The sequence below is a fragment of the Euprymna scolopes genome, chromosome 11, assembly GCF_053919585.1.
Source record: "Euprymna scolopes isolate OS-2025 chromosome 11, ASM5391958v1, whole genome shotgun sequence".
Classification (NCBI taxonomy): domain Eukaryota; kingdom Metazoa; phylum Mollusca; class Cephalopoda; order Sepiida; family Sepiolidae; genus Euprymna; species Euprymna scolopes.
In genome coordinates, this window is record NC_136492.1 from 65,528,233 (window position 1) to 65,547,788 (window position 19,556).

The following is a 19,556-nucleotide window of genomic DNA, read 5'->3' on the forward strand; positions in this document are numbered from 1 at the left end:
GAACCAGACTCACATATGCTCACTTGAATTATATAGAAGATTAAATGCAATATACTTACCGATATACTGATTCCAAACATCATTAAGTTCCTTGTCGTATGGCTGACATGCTTGGATTGTCTTGAAACAGTAGTCGGTGCAAGGCTTCTGAGCCCGCTTTCCTTGACACACTGGACAATAGAGCATACTAGCCACACTTCGGATACATTCCTTGCTTGGATTCAGCTGAAAATAGAGAAATGAAAACTACAGTAAAAAAATGAATACTAATAAAAACTGAAAGTCATAAAACTAACATTCTTTTCAACCCAAACATTCAGTTGTGTTTATTCTATTTCAACTCTATTTTCCCCATAGCTGTATTTTGAAGGTTTAAAAAAGGATCTAAATCTAATATATAAAATAAAATCAGCCTCTTCTTTCTTTGTCATCGATAGCTTTCTTCCTACACAATCAATATTTGATTCTTCTGTGCTAGTTATTTTTTTTGTAACATTGAAGCATGTTGTTAAAAATAAAATTTAATTCGATTTAATTCCTCCTAGAAAATACTCGATCTTAAAATTATTTTTAAATGGCCAACATCTTGAAAAGGAAGGGACACAACTGTTTTAATTGGAACAAAATACTTTTGTTAAAAAAAACAAACAAAAAAAGAACAGGCATCTTAGAGAGATATCAGTCACAATTTTTTTAACCTAATAAATACATTTCATAATTTGTCTTATTTCGAAATATCAGAGATCTTAACTTCTTTCAAGAATAAGATTATTGCATCGATAATCTAATATATAAACAGCTATATGTCGGCCTGTCCATCTCTATATTTACAAACTATCTCCTTCGAAACTAAAAGTCGCAAACTTAAAGATCTCAAATGATTGGATTTTTTTACGGGCCATTCTTTTATGGGTCTTTAGTTGGTTAAAATTCTTTTTAAGGGGTCAAAATTGAAAAACATTTTTTACATTCATCTTAGTTTATTTTTTAAATTTTTATTCACTTTATATACATGTCACGTTCATACAGTGGTAACGTCACCAACTTTGAATGCTACAATTTCGGTTTCGATTCTAGCTGATGGTACCTAAATACTTTTTTTTTTTAAACCTTTGAAATCACGACTCTATAATAATATATACGAAATAATAAAATATCATATTAATGTATTTTACGTATTTTATGGCTAGGCAAAGCCCCCACCCCCGCTAGTAAATAAATTCCCAACAAATAAAGTGAATACCATGACTGGAAATCGAAACAGAGACCTTGAAATCTTCAGCCTGAAGTTCTACCAATCGAGCTATTTGGACCGTCTTATACATAGAGCTTAAAATATTACCTTAAAAAATTATAGCTTTGACCTGACCTCAGATTTTATATCAGGTTTCAAAACATAAATTCAAACAAATGATAAAAAGATAAATGAATGGGTAAACATTATGAATAGCACTGGAAATTATTTTAACAAGAAATTGAAATGTAGCATCTGAAGAACAGATACTACACTTTGATCTTAGCCCGAAGGCCAAGGAGAACAAATCATTTTTATTAACTTTGCCTTAAAAGCGACTCCTTTGACGGGGGGGACAAGGTTTATTTGGAATATTCCACTTTCCTTTTTTAGGGGTGCACAGCCGAAGCGAATACGGATAATAAATAATATGTAGATAATTCCAAGCAATCTATTTTGCTTTAACTACATATTGCTGTTAAAAACAATTTAATGTTTCATAAAGACTAGAACTTAGACCTGTAGTGCTCATAAATCCAGCAGTTTAAGAAAAGAAAATCAAAATAAATCACAAGTAAATGCACTACCGGTCAACACCGAACAGAAGCGACAGCAAGTATCGATGATTAATCTTTCGAAGACAAAAAAAAAAAAAAAAAAAGAAAAAAAATGACAATACATTTATCTTTTTTATGAATTTAATAATATGCGAGGCTCAAGGGATCTAGATCGTTTGTTTACAAGAGGAAAATTTAATAAAACGGCTAGACACCGTGTGTGTGTGTGTTGGGGCGGGGAGGGAGCTAGTATATCTCTTCTCTCTATCCTTTCCTTTTGCTTCCCAATGAGCATTATCAAGACAAATATATGTGACTAGCAGGGATACCCATCATTGCTTGGTGCAAAAGTATAACAGCTCTATTAAAATTTTTATTCTCTTCTCCCTCTTCCTCCGGTTTGCCTCTTCCTCTCCTCAGCCTTTCTTTGTTCATCCCATTCCTCTCTTTGAACACACATACACAACTGGTTTTTATACATTCCTTGAGGAACGAGTCGACATGCATGCATGTTGTTTTAACAGCATCGGCGACCACGGCTCTCCGAATAGTAGAGCCATGGTAATCTCGGAAAGACAAGGAAAGACGGTAGTTCCCCGTTGCTTTCCATCTTGATTCGGGGGGGGGGGATCTCCCCTCTTGGGAGTTAAACGTTCCCCCAGATATCAACCTGAAAATTTTTACGACTCTGCGCAGTACATACAGCGCCTAACCTTCCCAAATGGTCAACCATCTGGTACTGGTCAGGCTCATCATTGCTTAACTTCGGTGATATGGCATGAACCGGTGTGTCAACGTGATTGTGCTTTATGAGTTGGCACAAAGGAATTAATTCCTTTGATTAAAAATTCAGAATTACCTCCCTTTAGTTAATCCATAATTCGGCTGGAAAACTGAAAATTCCCAACCTGTTTAGGGTCAAAGAACAAATATATATATTTTTAACTTTAGAAACCAAGTGGTTTTATACGTTGCTTGGGATTTTAAATTGCTATCATTCGTGGTGAGAGAGAGAGAGAGAGAGAGAGAGAGAGACAGAGAGAGACAGAGAGAGAGGGGGGGAATGGTGTGTTCATATTTTAACAGTAGAGAGAATATAAATATCAGTAGATTTGATCACATTTGAACCCAGTATAACAGATTTCATTGACCAAAACGGTATCTATTTGAATAATCATCCATGTAAAAAAAAAAAAAAAAAAAAAAAAACGTTTGAAAGAACCAAATAAAACAGAATTTGTTAATGTTAGCTTTTAAAGTTTCGCCAAAGTGTAGACCAAAGGAAACTAAAAATGAATTTTTAAAGTATATTTTGATAAAAACTTTACTGAAAGTTGGCAGGTATTCTACCAACGGATGAGATTAAAAGAAGATGGGCCGACAGTTTACGTAGAGAAAAAGAAATATTATTATTATTTTTTTTTTTTTGCTTATAAATGATCGTTCAAGGTTTGGACTATCGCCATCATAAAGATGAAGGCATAAAATAATGAGACGTTTAAGATCGCCAAGAAATTTGGGTGGTTTATAAACACGGGTTGGGAAGGAGGGAGAGGCTGCAAAAATTTGAAGGTACATCATTTTTTTTAGTTGATTCCTGTTTTAAATGTGAAGTTCTAAATTCCCAGAAACTGAACCCTAAATTTCAAGAAACCAAGTTTCCGGAAACTGCATGCTAAATTCTAAGAAACTGCATGCTAAATTTCAAAAATCTACACCAACCACCGGCTACATTTCGATGAGTGGATTGAAGAGGTTGGTCATTTTGTCTTGTTCTGTGACATAGCAACTTTTCTTAAATTATTTAATATCAAAGTCCAATTTTCTATTGGGAAATACTTTTGGAGACGATTAATTAAATATTGCGAGCTATTTTTTTTTATAATCATCGTTGAGGGATTGTAATAACATTCCCAATGATATTAGTGCATGATTAAGCCTGAGATTTTCAGTAAGATTGTGTGCTCATCACACAACCCAACATAACAGCAGAGTATTTCTAAACATGTCTGAAGCACAGCACAAGATGAATATATCCGATTATGCCACAACCAAGACATGCGAGGCAAATTTTAGTCTTGTTTAATAGAGAAGTACTACTATGTGTGTGTGTGTGTGTGTGTGTGTTTTCTCTCACGAAAAATGAGGAGGAGGCTATTTACGAATTGTGGCACAACGATGATAAATATTTGTGAAAGTATACTTTCACTGCCTCGAGTAAAGTGTCACGTGTTCTTCCCGACCCACCACGATTTTAAAATGGTCGAGTTCTGACCGAAGAAATCTTCTCGTCCATCATTCCGCCTATATCCAAAACAAAAGTAAAGAAAGATCTGTATAATGTATGTTGACGTGATGAAACGGAAATATCATTTCAAAAAATACATAAATTGAAGTAGTTTTGATTTTCTTAAAATCAAAATTTTAAGTAACAGAAGAGCGGCTGTCTTGTCCGCCATTTTGAAATCAATCTAAAAACAAAGAATGTGAAAAATAAAAAAGTGACATCTTTGCCGTTGCGTCCATCGCCAAACCAGAAGTGGCGAAGGTTTACATTAAGGCTAATCAATCGAAAAGAAAATACTGGCGAAAAAAGCGACCCCTCCTTGTAGAAAAGTGACCATTTGAGGGTGAAGGAATTACTGTTTTAACCAATTTTTCGATATTTGTCGCCCGAAGGGTCGAGCTTCAAAACGATACCGATCTTGTGAAAAAATAAGAGCAAATAGTTAATAAAACGTCTTAAAAACATTTTGAAAAGAGTTAAAAACATATTTAATCTGAAAAGGAAACACTTAAGTGGATAGTCCTTAATCCGCGGAGTTTCGAAGAAATAATTTCCTTCTCATCAGAGGGTATGAATTAGCAAAATGCGGGATCGGATTTTGCATACAAAAGTATTTGATGAAACTGCAAGTAAGTCAAAGATCTTACTTGATAACAAAAAGTGAAGCAGAGGGAACATGGTGAAGAAAAAGGTGATTTCACGTGAATGGAAAGCCAAGTGATATATATATATATATATATATATATATATATATATATATATATATATATATAAAATGAACGTACGTGTGTTGATTTTCTTTAATAATCATGTAAGCAAATTTATTTTTCTGAGCAAAGAAGGGAGGTTTAATCATAATAATTGATAATAAAAAAAACCAATGGAACGAATTTCTTTCACGTTTAATATACACAAACAATATTCTATTGTTTTGAAAATCTTTGACAAAAGAAATTAATCTACGGGCGCACATATTTAACTAATTAATATTTACAAGAAAGACAAAGGAGGGGGATACTTTAAAAAAAGAAATAAAACTTACTCGTGTATTTATTTTTTCTTTTTATAAATTTTAGCCCAATTAGTTGTTTCAGTTTTTACCGCAAAAGTTATCTCCCGTTTGACAACAGTATGGAATCAGTTATTGATAAAAACATTATTTTTGTTCTGGAATTAATATATGACCTCCCGGGTAAACATTAGTATATTCTGCTTCTCTGTAACGAAACCACGGAGACATGTAACAGTAACAGCACAAGCTCATATATGCAAATGACCAAGCCGTGGGGCAAGTTGCCATCACAGTGAAGGGAAGGAAGGAAAGGAAAAAAGGCAAGAGATTTGGCACCGCGTGAGTGACAACAGCGAGACGGAGCACATGGCGACGAGAGAAATTTAAAAAAAACCATGTGGTGGCGATTGGACTTTAGCCGATGTGTCAACGCGGGAGGAAAAAAAAAGCACGTGTTCGATACGGCAGAGTTTTGTTAGCCACATGACAAACGAAGAGACTTCTAAAACGAAGATGTAGGTGTAGTTTGGAAAGTACCATGAATAAACGTCTTATTTCATCTAAAAAAACAACTCAGTAAAATTTCTTTCTTGGGGGGGGAGATCCTTTGCGACTGTTTCTGTAAGCAACGTGTTGAACTCGTTAAAATGTAACGACACCTTTGAATATTAATGACTACGTTACATCTTCCTAGTGTTACCTCTTCTTTCTCTTACTTGCCTGTTCTTTTACGCCACCCCTTACTTATCCCTTGCTATTGTTGCTCTAATCACCTCCGCCCATCTCTTGTCTTATTTGCTTCTCTTCGAACCGTTACAAACATTTACTATGCAAACAACCAATCATGATTATAAGACCTTAAATATTATATAGATGTATTGTTATAGCATTTTAATTTTGAAGACGATAAGAGTTCTACAAGGACGACCCATTTTATTATATGGAGCCCCAATATGATAATAAATATAAAAGTGCTCAATATAACAAGTATAGAATCAATTTAAAATTGAATTGAGAATAGACAATCCTGGAGGTGAAAATCAATTATGTGCGTGTGAATTTGGAAGACAAATATGGATAAAATTATTTTTTTATATTATTAACAAACCAATGATTTTTTTTTTTTTAATAAAAGTTTTTTTTAGGGGTATTCAAAGTACTGTTCTTATCTTGAATATTATTCTGACAACGTTTTGGCCGATATAACCTCCGACCTACTTTAGTTGCATCTTGTCGAACTCGGGCTTTTGTGTAGAATTTCAAATGGATCCTCACCCTTTTTATTTTATTTAGTAGCGTCACCGCTCCCGCTTATTAAGGCCCAAAGGCCACTCGAGAATAAAGGTTAAAGAGTATCGGGTAGCTAGTGAGACAATATCGATATAATCGGTAATGGTGGAAACTGGGGAGAAATTTAATTATTTAAGATTTTGTTTACATTGGACTTGAAAACGATCATGTTATAGTCAGCTGGGTAGCAATCCTGCTGTATTGTGTTGCACGGCCGGGTAGTTCGAAAAAAAAAAAAAAAAAAGAAAAAAAAAAGAAAAAACTTTGCTCGTGTTCTTTTTATTTACTTTTAGTCACAGATAGAGTAAGGGGAATTGTTGAGAGTGGTTGTAGAGGGACGAGTGTTTGTTGTAAATGTTCTATAGGAGAGAGGGACAAAGGATCTGTGAAAATACTGATAGAACAAAGACGCGCCACGTCTCTTCTGTAAGAAAGAGACAAAACACACACACACACACACAACCTTGATTCTATACAGAGTTAGATAAAAGGCGTCTGAAGATCGGCGGTTACATCGGCCGAAACATTATGAGAATAACATCTAAGAAGAGAACTTTAGTCTGAATAAATCTAAGTGCAAACTGAAAATCTTCATCTAAAAAATTCCGAAAACTAATCTTTCCCTTCCTCCAAGTTTTACGAGAAAAAGAAAACAAAGCAAACGGGTTTGCTTTTCTTCCTCTTATAAACAAGAATTCGTATTTTCCCCCTTTTTCTCCATTTTAATGACTTACGAATGAGAAGTGGTTTCAAAACACAGCATTTAAATTTTATCATCTTGCCATCAAGAACGGAGCGAAGTGTACGGAATTAGTTCGTAATACCAAGTAGCGGTACCTGAGGGAATTGCACAGAGTAATCACACTAGATGCTTAGCTCGGTATTGATAACAGTCGACATGTAATTCGTTAAAAGTCTTAAAATACATTTGTAAAATGAAACGGCAGAGGCCATCCGCGTAAGGAGATTACCCGAAGAATATCGAGGGGGTGAGGAAGCAAGATAGTAAACAGGAATAATAATCTAGATGATGAAGACATGTAGATCAGGGGTGTGGGTGGACGCTGCTTTGGGATGCGACTGTGATTGTTTTGATAATTTCAACGTTGAGGTGAGAGTGAAAGTGTACACGTGTCATTATTTTTATTTTTATTTTTTTTGGAGGAAGGTGTTAAAAACAATTTTAAAATTACGTCACTGATCGATGGGGATCAGAACGAGGCTTATAATTGAACTGAGAGGAAGTTCCGCTTTCTGCTTCTGCCAGCTGGAGCTGGGAAGTTACTGTATCAAGAAAATACCGACATTCTATTGCAATCAGTTGTAAGCTATATATGTGGTTATGAAAATATATGGCAATTAAGCTACACAGAATCTTCCGCGTGCGTTTCATGCCAGTAGAAAATCATCAAGCCAAAATGCATGAAATTCGTGTTACTTGGGTTTTATATATATATATATTATATATATATATATATATATATATATATATATATATATATATATATAATTAATGGCCTGAAAAAAAAAATTCATCCCAAAGCAACAAAACTAAAACTGGCTTGCCAAGACACTATATATACAAATGTAGGGAAATTTTGGCACATTTTATCGGTTTAAAAATATAGGTCCTTTTTTACCAATTGCCATAAAATTTAACCATAGAATAGTATTCTAATCTTTAAAAAGCCTGCAAATTTTCATGTAGTTTCGTCCCATAGGACCATAAGAAAACTTGCAGGTTTTTAAAATTTATAATACTATTCTAGGGTTAAAATTTTATGACAATTGATGAAAAAGAACCTTTATGGTTAAACTAATAAAATATGCTAAAATTTGTCTACAGTGTCCTAGCAGGCCAGCTTTAGTTTTGCTGCTTCTGTTGTCTCCCACTAATAGATATACCACCTTTTTTGGCAATTCGATAAGTTCCAAATCTCAGCGACTATTGATCAGAATTTAACGAGTGAAGGCTCGTTGGAAAGGTAATGAACTGAATTGTGTAGTGGGTTATATGACATTTGTCCTTAAGGTCAAACATTAAGGGGAATATCCAGAGCCTATTTTTGGCACTTTTTTACAGCCATAAAATGTTTTAATCATAGTCGTTTGTTTTCCTAGTTTTGCATATGAATTACAAAAGTATCTGATATTCCTCCCCTCCAAACCTCGGGCCGTGATGAAAGGAAGACTAAAACTTCCTGCTATGGTTTCAAATGATCTGAAATAACAGCAAGGGGAGACTTGATTCCAAATATTTCTTATATGATATCTCCCCTCTTTGGGTTTCATACATAAAGTAAATTTCACAGCGTATAAAGATTATTTGATATTGGAGATATTCATAATCATACTCTATTTCCAAAAGAGATATAACATATGAGAAATATTTGGAATCAAGTCTCCGCTTGCTGTTATTTCAAATCATTTGAAAGCATAGCAGCAAGTTTTAGTCTCCCCTCCATCAAGGTCAGAGGTTTGGAGGAAATTATATATATATGTATATAATTTGAGGTTGCTATTTTTCAAAAGTAGGGTAACCAGTGAAATATAACGAGGTTATATAAGTGCTGTATACGGAAGTAGAGCAAGTTACATTTTCAATTTGTCTTTGCATAAGCAGTAATTTGTTGCTACACAGCCATGAGCATGTTTCGGTCTTCTAGAATTTAGTAACTAGGGACCTCTTCAGGAAACAACGCTTATTTTCGAAAGAATTAAGAATTCTGCTTCGAAAATAAGCGTTGTTGCCTGGAGAGGTCTCGGATTACTAAATACTAGAAACATGCTCATGGCTGTGTAGCAACAAATTACTGCTTATGTAAAGACAAATTGAATATACGTGTGTGTGTGTGTGTGTGTGTGTGTGGTAGCTAACCAGTCTACACAAAACAAAATATACATCTCTTCCTCTATATTCAGAATTCTTAACATAGGAGTGTAACAGCGCGGACGCGCGTATGCGGCCGTCAACAACAACAACAACAGCAGCAACGTTGTCAACTACCGAGCCGTGTGTGAGGTGATTTCCCGGCGAGGAAGAAGGAAAGAAAATTATATATAAAAAAGAAAAAATGTGAACCCATGAAGTGAGAAAAGACAGATAAACGTGTTACACACGTGGGCCGATAGCGACAGGAAAAGACGTGTCCTAAACATGGCCGGACAAAGATAGAGTACCACGTGTTAAGCATATTAGAATACTAGAAGACTTTTGAACCAAAGAGCGAGCCGAATTCTTTCCTTGTCTTCTGTTCTTTGCGACTGTGTCGACAGATGAACACGTGTGTAAACGGATACAATATTACATGGGAAACATGGGGGAGAACGCCGCGAGTTTCATTAATCATCTGATAGTCTTTGCTTTGGCATCTTCTGGCTACTTATGAAAACTGTCGGAAAAATGCAGACACGAAGTTGTAGGACATTGGGTCGTAAACTGGATTAGTGCCAAATAGATAAAGCAAAACTGTTTTTGATTGATTTTCCAACGACATGTCATTTAAAATAGTTTATCTCGGTAACAGTCCAGTCATAATTACCTAATAAAGATAGTGTTATTTCATTTTTTGTTTTACCCATCTCGAGCCCTATTTGGCTTTTAATAAACTCAAACAGCTCGTTGAAGTCAATTTTCAGAATTCTTAATGAATGACTGCATCAAAAATAAACTTTATTTATTGGCTCCTTTCTCAGAATTAAATTCATGAAGAAAAACAAAACGTTTAAAAACTTTTTCTTAGCATTATTCATAAAAATTCCAACGGAGAGAGGAGAGTGGAAATAACCCAATGCAACCTCCTAATCCAACTTCGCTTTTTATATGACTAAGAACTTTTGGACGAGAAAAAAAAAAGGTAACCTAGAGATATGGGTTCACCTTCTTCAAGCAAAAATTCAAAGTCCCTCCCCTGTGGCACTTACCCCTTTCGAAATCATTAACCCACCTATACCACTATCACATCTCTTGCCAACCAACCAACCAACCAACCATCCATTTGCTTGGGCCTTCCTTTACGCCTTAGTTTAATATTCCTGACATGTTTATCTCGGCAGCCAAAGAGTTTGGATCTGCATCAACGAAACGAGAATTAAGGGAGCCCAACAGATGGGGACGCAAAAACAAGCAAACAACGAACCAACCAAACAAGCAAAAAAAAAAAACAAAAAAAACTGAATATAAACAGAGTCGACCCTCACCCAATCAAGAAATTTCAGTGTAGCACTAATGACTAATGCTAGAATTTATTATTGTACAAGTCTTCTTCATTGCTAGGGTGGGGATGTATGGGTATATAAAGAAGGGAGGATGAGGTCAAAGAGAGAGAGAGAGAGAGAGAGAGACAGCCAGCAACGTGCAGGTTAAATAAACTAAAAAAATATACTGAGGAAGTAGACACTATCTCCACAAAGTTAATTAATGGACGCACACATAAAATGTGTACATAGCATTAATGGGCGCCATTTTATAGTCGCCACTCAAAATTGCTTTATTCGAAGCAAACATATGGACACATGCAATCACGACCGCATCACTTTCACCCAATTTTCAAGCTTTATCTGTAATGCCCTTCTATCCGCCACCCCCTCTCGGAAAATTCCAAGGTGGTTTATCATTTTGAGATCGTAAACTCAAGTGGTATGTTTGGATTCCTCAAGGAAGTAGAATCGTACCAAACAAGTGAAGCATGCATGGTCCCCCGTCAGAGCACAGTGGACGAGGCATAAAAACTAAGTTCAGCATTTGCCCTTCCCCCACATTTAGCCTCAAAAGTTCCCAGGGGACATCAAATCCTGGAGAAAATAAACAAACAGTGCAGTTTTTGGCCTTAACAGATGTAAATTTGAGTTCTGCACTATGCAAAAAAAAAGAAATGACCAAGTCCATCATTTGCCCTCCCCACCCCATTTAGCCCCAAAAGTCCCCAATGCCTTAACATATTTAAATTTGAGTTCAGCATCATGCAAAACTGCTAAATAGACATACACAGAAAACTTTGGACAAATATGGTAAATCAATCAGTTACAATTTTTCAGAAAGTTTTATAAAAATCCAAGGCATCAATTTTTTTTTGTTTAATAAGCACAAAAGTGTCAATTTTAGCCATTTTAACGCAAAAGGCACTCCTAGGGAGGGCAACCGGAATTTTCCCAGAAAATCCGTTCTGTTACTTTTTTTTTTATTCATATCATGTTTAATGTTTGTGCATAATTAAAAAAAATTCCAAGGCGTAATTATTGAGAAAAGTGAGGACAGACGAACGGACAAACGGACATGGCTGAATTTACAGGTCCACCCTCCTTTTGTTGGGGGACCAAAAATATAAATACTTTATTTTACTTAATTTCTACAAACGAAATCTTTTTAGCAAACCGAAGGATTAAAAGGAACGGTTTATTTTTGTTTAGTTTTGTAACATCAAATGACACACGAATGTTGATACATCGTAAAATAAACAATAACAATCTAAAAACATTCCCCTTTCTACCCTACCCCTCTCTTTTCAACTCTTTCTCTCTCTCTCCCCCTCTCTTTTCAACTCTTTCTCTCTCTCTCCCCCTCTCTTTTCAACTCTTTCTCTCTCTCTCCCCCTCTCTTTTCAACTCTTTCTCTCTCTCTCCCCCTCTCTTTTCAACTCTTTCTCTCTCTCTCCCCCTCTCTTTTCAACTCTTTCTCTCTCTCTCCCCCTCTCTTTTCAACTCTTTCTCTCTCTCTCCCCCTCTCTTTTCAACTCTTTCTCTCTCTCCCCTCTCTTTTCAACTCTTTCTCTCTCTCCCCCTCTCTTTTCAACTCTTTCTCTCTCTCTCCCCCCCTCTCTTTTCAACTCTTTCTCTCTCTCTCCCCCCCTCTCTTTTCAACTCTTTCTCTCTCTCCCCTCTCTTTTCAACTCTTTCTCTCTCTCCCCCTCTCTTTTCAACTCTTTCTCTCTCTCCCCCTCTCTTTTCAACTCTTTCTCTCTCTCCCCCTCTCTTTTCAACTCTTTCTCTCTCTCCCCCTCTCTTTTCAACTCTTTCTCTCTCTCCCCCTCTCTTTTCAACTCTTTCTCTAAGAAACTAACAGACTTTCCCTCTCTCCCTAACAAACAGAATCTCTCCTTTTCTCCACAGCCCTTCTGGGAGAGAGGCAAGATGGGTCAAGAATAGAATGGTTGTTGCTAATAAAGATTTTGTGTCAATTCAATATGGCAGACTTGTACAAAACTCTTTGACATGAAACCAATGATGGAGACAAGACTCCAAGACCATGAAAGGTGGGAGTGACAGGTGGTGGCAATGTTGAAAGATGACATGGAGTATTTCCCAAAATTAATTAATCATCCTTTGAAGTGGCAGAATAGGGAGACATTACGTCTGTGTGCGACAAAAAAGGATTGTCAAAATTACTAGCAAAGAGAGAAAGGGATTATGGCGCGCTACGTGGGTGCAGTAGTGGTCGATTGTAATTAACGGACACCATTACGGTTTCTGGGTTTTCTTTACAATAGATAGACGTCCTTTTGGCCAAGATCAAAGTATCTGTTCCGACAGATACTGCAAGCAAAGATCATATGTGGGGGCAACCCCACAGATAAGACCTTGGTCAATGTAGGGGCAACCCTTCATACCAATTGTCACTATCCAACTCCCTACTCCCCGGGGAGTTGGTTCCCATTTCCCCTTCACTCCTCACTTTAAAAATCGGCCTTGTGCCTAATTTGCTCGGTGGCGGAGCAAATAAATATCAACCCCACATATAAGACCTTGGTCAATGTAGGGGCAACCCTTCATACCAATTGTCACTATCCAGCTCCCCTACTCCCCGGGGAGTTGGTCCCCATTTCCCCTTCACTCCTCACTTTAAAAATTGGCCTTGTGCCTAATTTGCTCAGTGGGGGAGCAAATAAATACCTCAAAGTGTAGTATCTGTTCTTCAGATGCTGCACTTCCATTTCTTGTTCTCTTTCGGTGGAGGAGCAGTCCTTCACGACCGAGACAAGTTTTTATTTTTGTACCTTTTCTCTACGTTAAAAAACGACCCTGGTGTCTAACTCTGTACCGTGGGGAGGCATTGTAAATAGGTACAATAGATAGACGTACGAAAAAGTGGTCTAAAACAAATCTATAACAAAGTTACTTTTCTATCAAGCTAGAAGATCTCTCCCCTTCTCTCTTCAACTATTTCTCTCTCTTTATTCAATTCTTTCTCTAAGAAAAACAGATTTTTTTTTTGTAAAATAATTTTTAGTGTTTTATTTACGTTGACACATCTATTCGGTTGGAAAAATAAGTAATGTAGAGTGTTATGTAGAAATAAGAAAAATAGCGGCGACGTTACTCTTATATCTTAAGTCTCGATAATGACTTGAAGATCAAAAATTAACCACACAAATAAATGCTAACATGATGTGACACGGCAAATGTATGATAATGCACAGCCTCTCCTGCTTATTTTCTATTTATGTGATATTTAGGCACAAGAAATTGCTCCTGCTGTTTGTTTTTCAAACTTAAGGAGAATATTTTTTTTAAAAAAATGTCAAAGTAAAAAAATGTTCCTTAACAAAAAATATTTGTTTACTTTTCTTAAAATTCTAAACTTAATTTTTATTGCTTTACTTATTGCGGATTATTAACCCCATCTTCCAGTTTTTGCTTCAAGACGTTTCAGCAAACTATTCCTTCGGCCTTCGTCAAGTGGTTACTGCATCAGGATAGGAACTACTGGGCACTATTTTATAGTCGCCAACCAAAATTGCTTTATTCCGAGCAAATAAAGGGTAGAAAAGCGGGAAATTTATCAAACAACGATTTATTTTTACAAAGAAAATTTTTTTTACAAAATTTTTCAAAGACAAATGTTATATTATCCTCATAAATACTCAAAATGTCGTCCGTGCACTTCACTGCAGCGTCTTAACCTAGAAATCCAAGCTCGTGTGGCGTTTTGAAGGGTAACTTGTGGGATATCATTCCAAACTCATGATCTAAGCTGACCTTCAAATTTCCCGCTTTTCTAGCGACCACCTTGTATATTTACACATGCAATCACGACCGCATCATTTCGGGGCCCGTGGCGCAGTGGATAGAGACGAATCTCTGCAGTTTTAGGTGAGCATTGTCTGAAGATAGCGGTTTCAATCCTACTCAAAAGCAGACCAGAGGCTTAGTTGGCCCAAACGTGTTGAGATGACAATGGCTGTAGAGGGCAGTAATTGCTGAGGATGCAGTTAAGAGATTCGGAGTTCTTATCCTGTTGCGGAAATCATCTGATGAAGGCCAGAGGAATAGTTAGCCGAAACGTCGTGAAGGAACAACAGGAAGATGAGGATAATAGTCTGCAATTAATAGATCAATAAATACTCATTTTTTCAACAGTAAATGGTTACAAAAAAAAAAAAAAAAAATTATAAAGATTTTTTTATCGAAAAAAAAAAAAAAAAAAAACAGTATACCAATCCATTTAAATTAAAACCAGTTGCTTCTTATCAGGGCTCTATGGACAAATTTATCTTTAGTTGACCTTTGACAACTAAATATTTTCGTTTACTAGCCAAATAGAAAAGTTACTAGCCAAACCTACATGATTTTTAGAATATGACATCTTCGTTCTGTGACGAGTATGCATATCAAAAATTTTTCTGTATTGGTTTAATAAGTGTAATTCTAAATATACAACAAATTGTATGTTGATATTTGAAGGTGTAAACATTTTAATTTCTTCAGATGTTTTTTAAACAGCCTTATTTAGAAAACTAAACAAAGAAATGCAATTGCCAAAAGATAAGCGTTTCATTATTTCTAGTCGCCACTGTAAAAAATAACTCGCAAATACGACTGTTTCACTCGCAATGTAGAGCCCTGCTTATTGTTCTTGACATAAGAATCCTAGGTTGCTCGAATGACGTGCCAAGATATAAGAATATAGAATGAGCAGGAGCAGTTGTTCTATATTTGTCATGCCTTAATTTTTCGTACATAATTAGAAAAGTTTCAAATCTATCCATTAAAGAAAATATATTCTAAAGATATCCATAACTTAGCTGTGCTTGCTGGGTGTGGCCTCCAAGCGGTTACAGAGGCTTTTATGATCAATTTTACATGTTCAATAAGGATCCGACATACGATTGGTTTCAGCTGTCAGCTGATATTCCTGGCATCACTTCATAAAAGTTCGACCCCCCCCTTTTTTTTTACCAATATCTTTCGGTCATTGCGCCATTAGACGTTCTGTTTTCATATAGGTTCAAACCATTACTACCAGGAAACGTGGCGTGCATGAAAGAACCAGGAATGTTCTTTAAGAAGATCTTTGTAAGTCGAAGTTATCAAAACAGTCCAAGTCTGATTCGTGTTCCCTGCGAACCTCCACTCCCCCTCGCGCCTCTACTAGAATCTACCTGCCCATCGCCATAAAAGAAACTACCCCCCAAACACACTCTTTCAACACTCCACCGACAGGATGCATCCATAGTTGCCTCGGCGCACAGCATTTATAACTCCCCAAAAGGAATTGAAATATGAATCTGCTTACCAGGCAGCATGGTACCTTTCGTCTCGATACCAATGCCGATAATGGTATCATTTTCGCTTAATGACTACAAAACCTCAAAAGACGTAAGATACATCCGTAGTGTGTATTGACTAATGGGTTATATTTGGGGTTTAACATTAACAGGCCACTTCACGACGCTGCCGAGGAGCGCACAACTGGAGGCCTATTGACAAATGTTTCATATTCAAAATTTTTTGAAGGAAATTGAATCAATTATTTTTGAAAATACTTAGAATAATATTTTAAACAATACCTGAGGACAAGATGTGTTAAAAGCTAAATAAACGAAAATACGTTTTTGTTTTTGTCTCAACTTTATGTGAATAATATATTTTACGAGAAATTGTAATTATCTTTTTGTTTAATGTTTCTGCAGCAAAAAAAAAAAAAAAAAAAAAATCTGCATTTTCATTTACTTAGCTTTTAATATATATTATTATCCCCAGTAATGCCATTCGAAGTATTTTCAAATATAGCTAACTTATGAGATTAAAACGCGATTCTAAATCGCTCTAATCTTTACTTCCTAAAACAAGTAAGTCTTCACAGGAAGATATTAACTCATAGTATTTCCAACCAATGAAAATCGTTTCAAACCTTAAAAGTAACACATCTATGTGAAAGAAATAAGCCAGCCATAAAGTCTTATAAGACCTGTTCAACAAAATCAGTTTTTCAGATGACGCCAGCCGGCCGCACCTAAAAGCATCCCCAATAACTTTGGCCGGAAGGAGAGCAAGTCGCAAAGAAAATGGCTGACTGACTCGTAATCCTTTTTCATCTTACGCACACCTTCTTACACAATAGGGAGAGTTAGGCGAACAGAGACAAATTGCTTCTTACAGCTATAACGTTCTAATAAGAACAAGGTAAACCAACACACATACACAATGCCACGCTGTCAAATACTCACACACGTATATTACTTACATGTACATATTATTCACAATATGAACATTTTGTACTTCTGACTACTAACCAAACTTACTTTCCCAACACGAGTTTGCATAAATGAATATTTTTATTATTAAAAATCACTTTTATATTCTTATCTCTTGTATAAAAATATTTTGTTATGAAACTTTCGTTTTTCTCAATTTACCAATTGCTAACCTACGACCCTTCTATTCTCTCAATGTTTAAATTTATTTTCATTTTTATATGCATGTCCCATATCTAATTTTCTTCGTTTCATTAAAGCATAGCTCAGTTTATATTAAATGTCTTTTTTGGCAATACTGAAAGACGCTGTCATCGTCCAAAATGGCGTCTACCAAGGCCAGGAAACACACCACAAACTTAATTTCCTTCCAGAATTTCTTAAAATCAAACTTTTGTCAATAGGTTTCCAGTCATGCTTAAATCCTCATGTATGCATTAAAAGACTGAATGCTTAAGGACTATTTACATCCAATGATTTTATGAACAGTGATTAAAACAATATTACCTTAACAAAATTAGTTAATTTTTTACTAGGTGGGGTGGGTGTTGTCACTTATCAAGGCTCAAAGGCCACTCGATGATAAGGGTTAATGAGGGTTAGGTGACTGGTGAGACAATACCGTGATGGTCATGATGGAACATGGGCATTACGATTCAGTTCAATTAATAATTTAACGGTCAGACATTGTGATAATAATTAAATTTAACTTTGAAATCCATAAAAATACCATCCCCTATTCACCGACATATTTAAAAAAAAAAAAAAAAAACGAAAGCAAAAGATTTCCGTTCAAGGTTGATTAAGTACAAATTAGCACGAAATAAAATAAAAATAAAAACTGTAACTAAAAGAAACCCAAAAGATAAATACGTTTAATGTAAACAAGAAAGTAATTGTGTTTTTTTCTCTAGAGAATCAAAGTCACCGTTTTAAGGATTTTTTTTTAATTTAAAAAAAAAAAAAAATCACCTTTGGATGATATTTCATAGTTTTAATAAACACAAATATTGTTGCTAGTCATTTTTTTTCTGTTTATTATATCAGATATCGTTGGTGCCTACTCAATTTCATCGAATAAAGTTACATTCCAGGACGATTGTCTGAGCACAGTCACAGAGTGCTTCTCATCTTTCGTCTGACAAAAATTCCGTGTTTCAGTAACGCTTATCCTCGAATGTCTCTTGGCCTTGACAAAATGATGACCCTCCCCCCAGTAGTTTAAAAATGAAACTAATAATAATAATGTATACGAAATGGACTCATGGAATCGAACAATCTATAGATTAATTTGATCATAATGGATCATATATCGAAGAATATAGATAGTTAATTTTTTTTAACTAGCATTTCAGCCCGGCATTGCCCGGGTGTTTGGAGGTGTATGTTGAGCAAAAAAAAAAAAAAAAAAAGATAAATAAATAAATAAAAATAAATAAATAAATAAGGTCAATTTTTTTAAAACTTTGACCCCTATTATGACCCCTTAACATTGATTGTTTTGGGCTCAAATCAAGTTATTAAGTTAGATCCATGTCCAGGGAACCTATATCTAAAATTTCAAGTGTTTAGACCCAAAATTGGCGGAGGAGTTTGGTAGAGTTCTCAAAAGGTTAAATCACTGAACTTTGACCCCTTAACAGCCAAATTTCTGATTTTCCCAAATCTCCGTACCCTGTATATCAAATTTCGAGTCTGTAGACTGAAAATTGAAAGAGTTATTGCGTAAGAAAATGTACACAGACAGACAGACACTTTCACAAATATATAGATTTATAGAAGTAGTAAGGAAAGGTACATACGTATTTTAAATACAGGGATCTAAAAATAAATGTACTCACACTTCGAATAACAAACCTTTATTTATGAACTTAGAATGAAATGAAATAGCTTCAGAGACAAATACAATTGAAGAATCATGTTCGCAAATGTTCAAATTGATGACCATTATTGTCCTCACAACACTGATAATTGTTAAAGTGCGAGTACATTTTTTGAGACATCCTGTATTGTATGATAGCCATAGTTTTGACAACAAAAGAATCGAGTCGATTTATAAGATTAACATGTCTTTCAATCCTAGCTATTTAAACAAACATTCGTCTTCAAGTCCAATGTGAACAAGTTCTTCATAAGCCGTTCCCCTTAAGTAATCCAAATTTACCAAATTTACACGTCTAACGATTACTAGGATATTGTCCTTTTGGCTACTGTACAATCTTTAACCCTTATCCTCGAGTGGCCCTCGGGCCATGATAAGTGGCGATTCATTTGTAAAAAAAAAACAAAAAAAAAACAAACAAACAAAAAACAGGCTTCTTCAGTCTTTGACAGGCTATGGATATCCATGTAGGGGTGCCTCAGTGGAAAAATTTTGCGGGAGGTGGTACGCAATCTCCAACCACACTTCTCCCGAGTCGACATTATTAAATACCAGTGGCAAAAAACGACTAAAAACAAATGCAGGGCACATACAGCGCTTAGAATTCCCAAATGGTCACCCATCTAGTACTAACCAGGTTCAACGTTGCTTAACTTCGGTGATCTGATTTATTAACAGATTTCGCAAATTATCACATTTCTGTACAAACAGTCTCCAAACAAGCAAAAGGTAAAAATGAAAAAGTATTAAATGGGTGAGACTTGCTTACAAATATGTCCGCAGACAAAAATCAATTTTATATTGAGAATCGATCTCCGCTCC

General features: G+C 35.5%; 1 protein-coding gene across 2 annotated transcripts in view; it reads right to left on the reverse strand.

The window, feature by feature from the left end:
• Nucleotides 1-19,556, reverse strand: part of LOC145287896 (glypican-6-like) — a 296,452-nt gene that overhangs the window by 58,646 nt on the left and 218,250 nt on the right. For both annotated transcript variants that reach the window (XM_080135836.1, XM_080135835.1), the window contains exon 4: nucleotides 60-225. In XM_080135836.1, coding sequence (XP_079991962.1) covers nucleotides 60-225 — 166 coding nt within the window. The remainder of the gene's footprint in view (nucleotides 1-59; nucleotides 226-19,556) is intronic.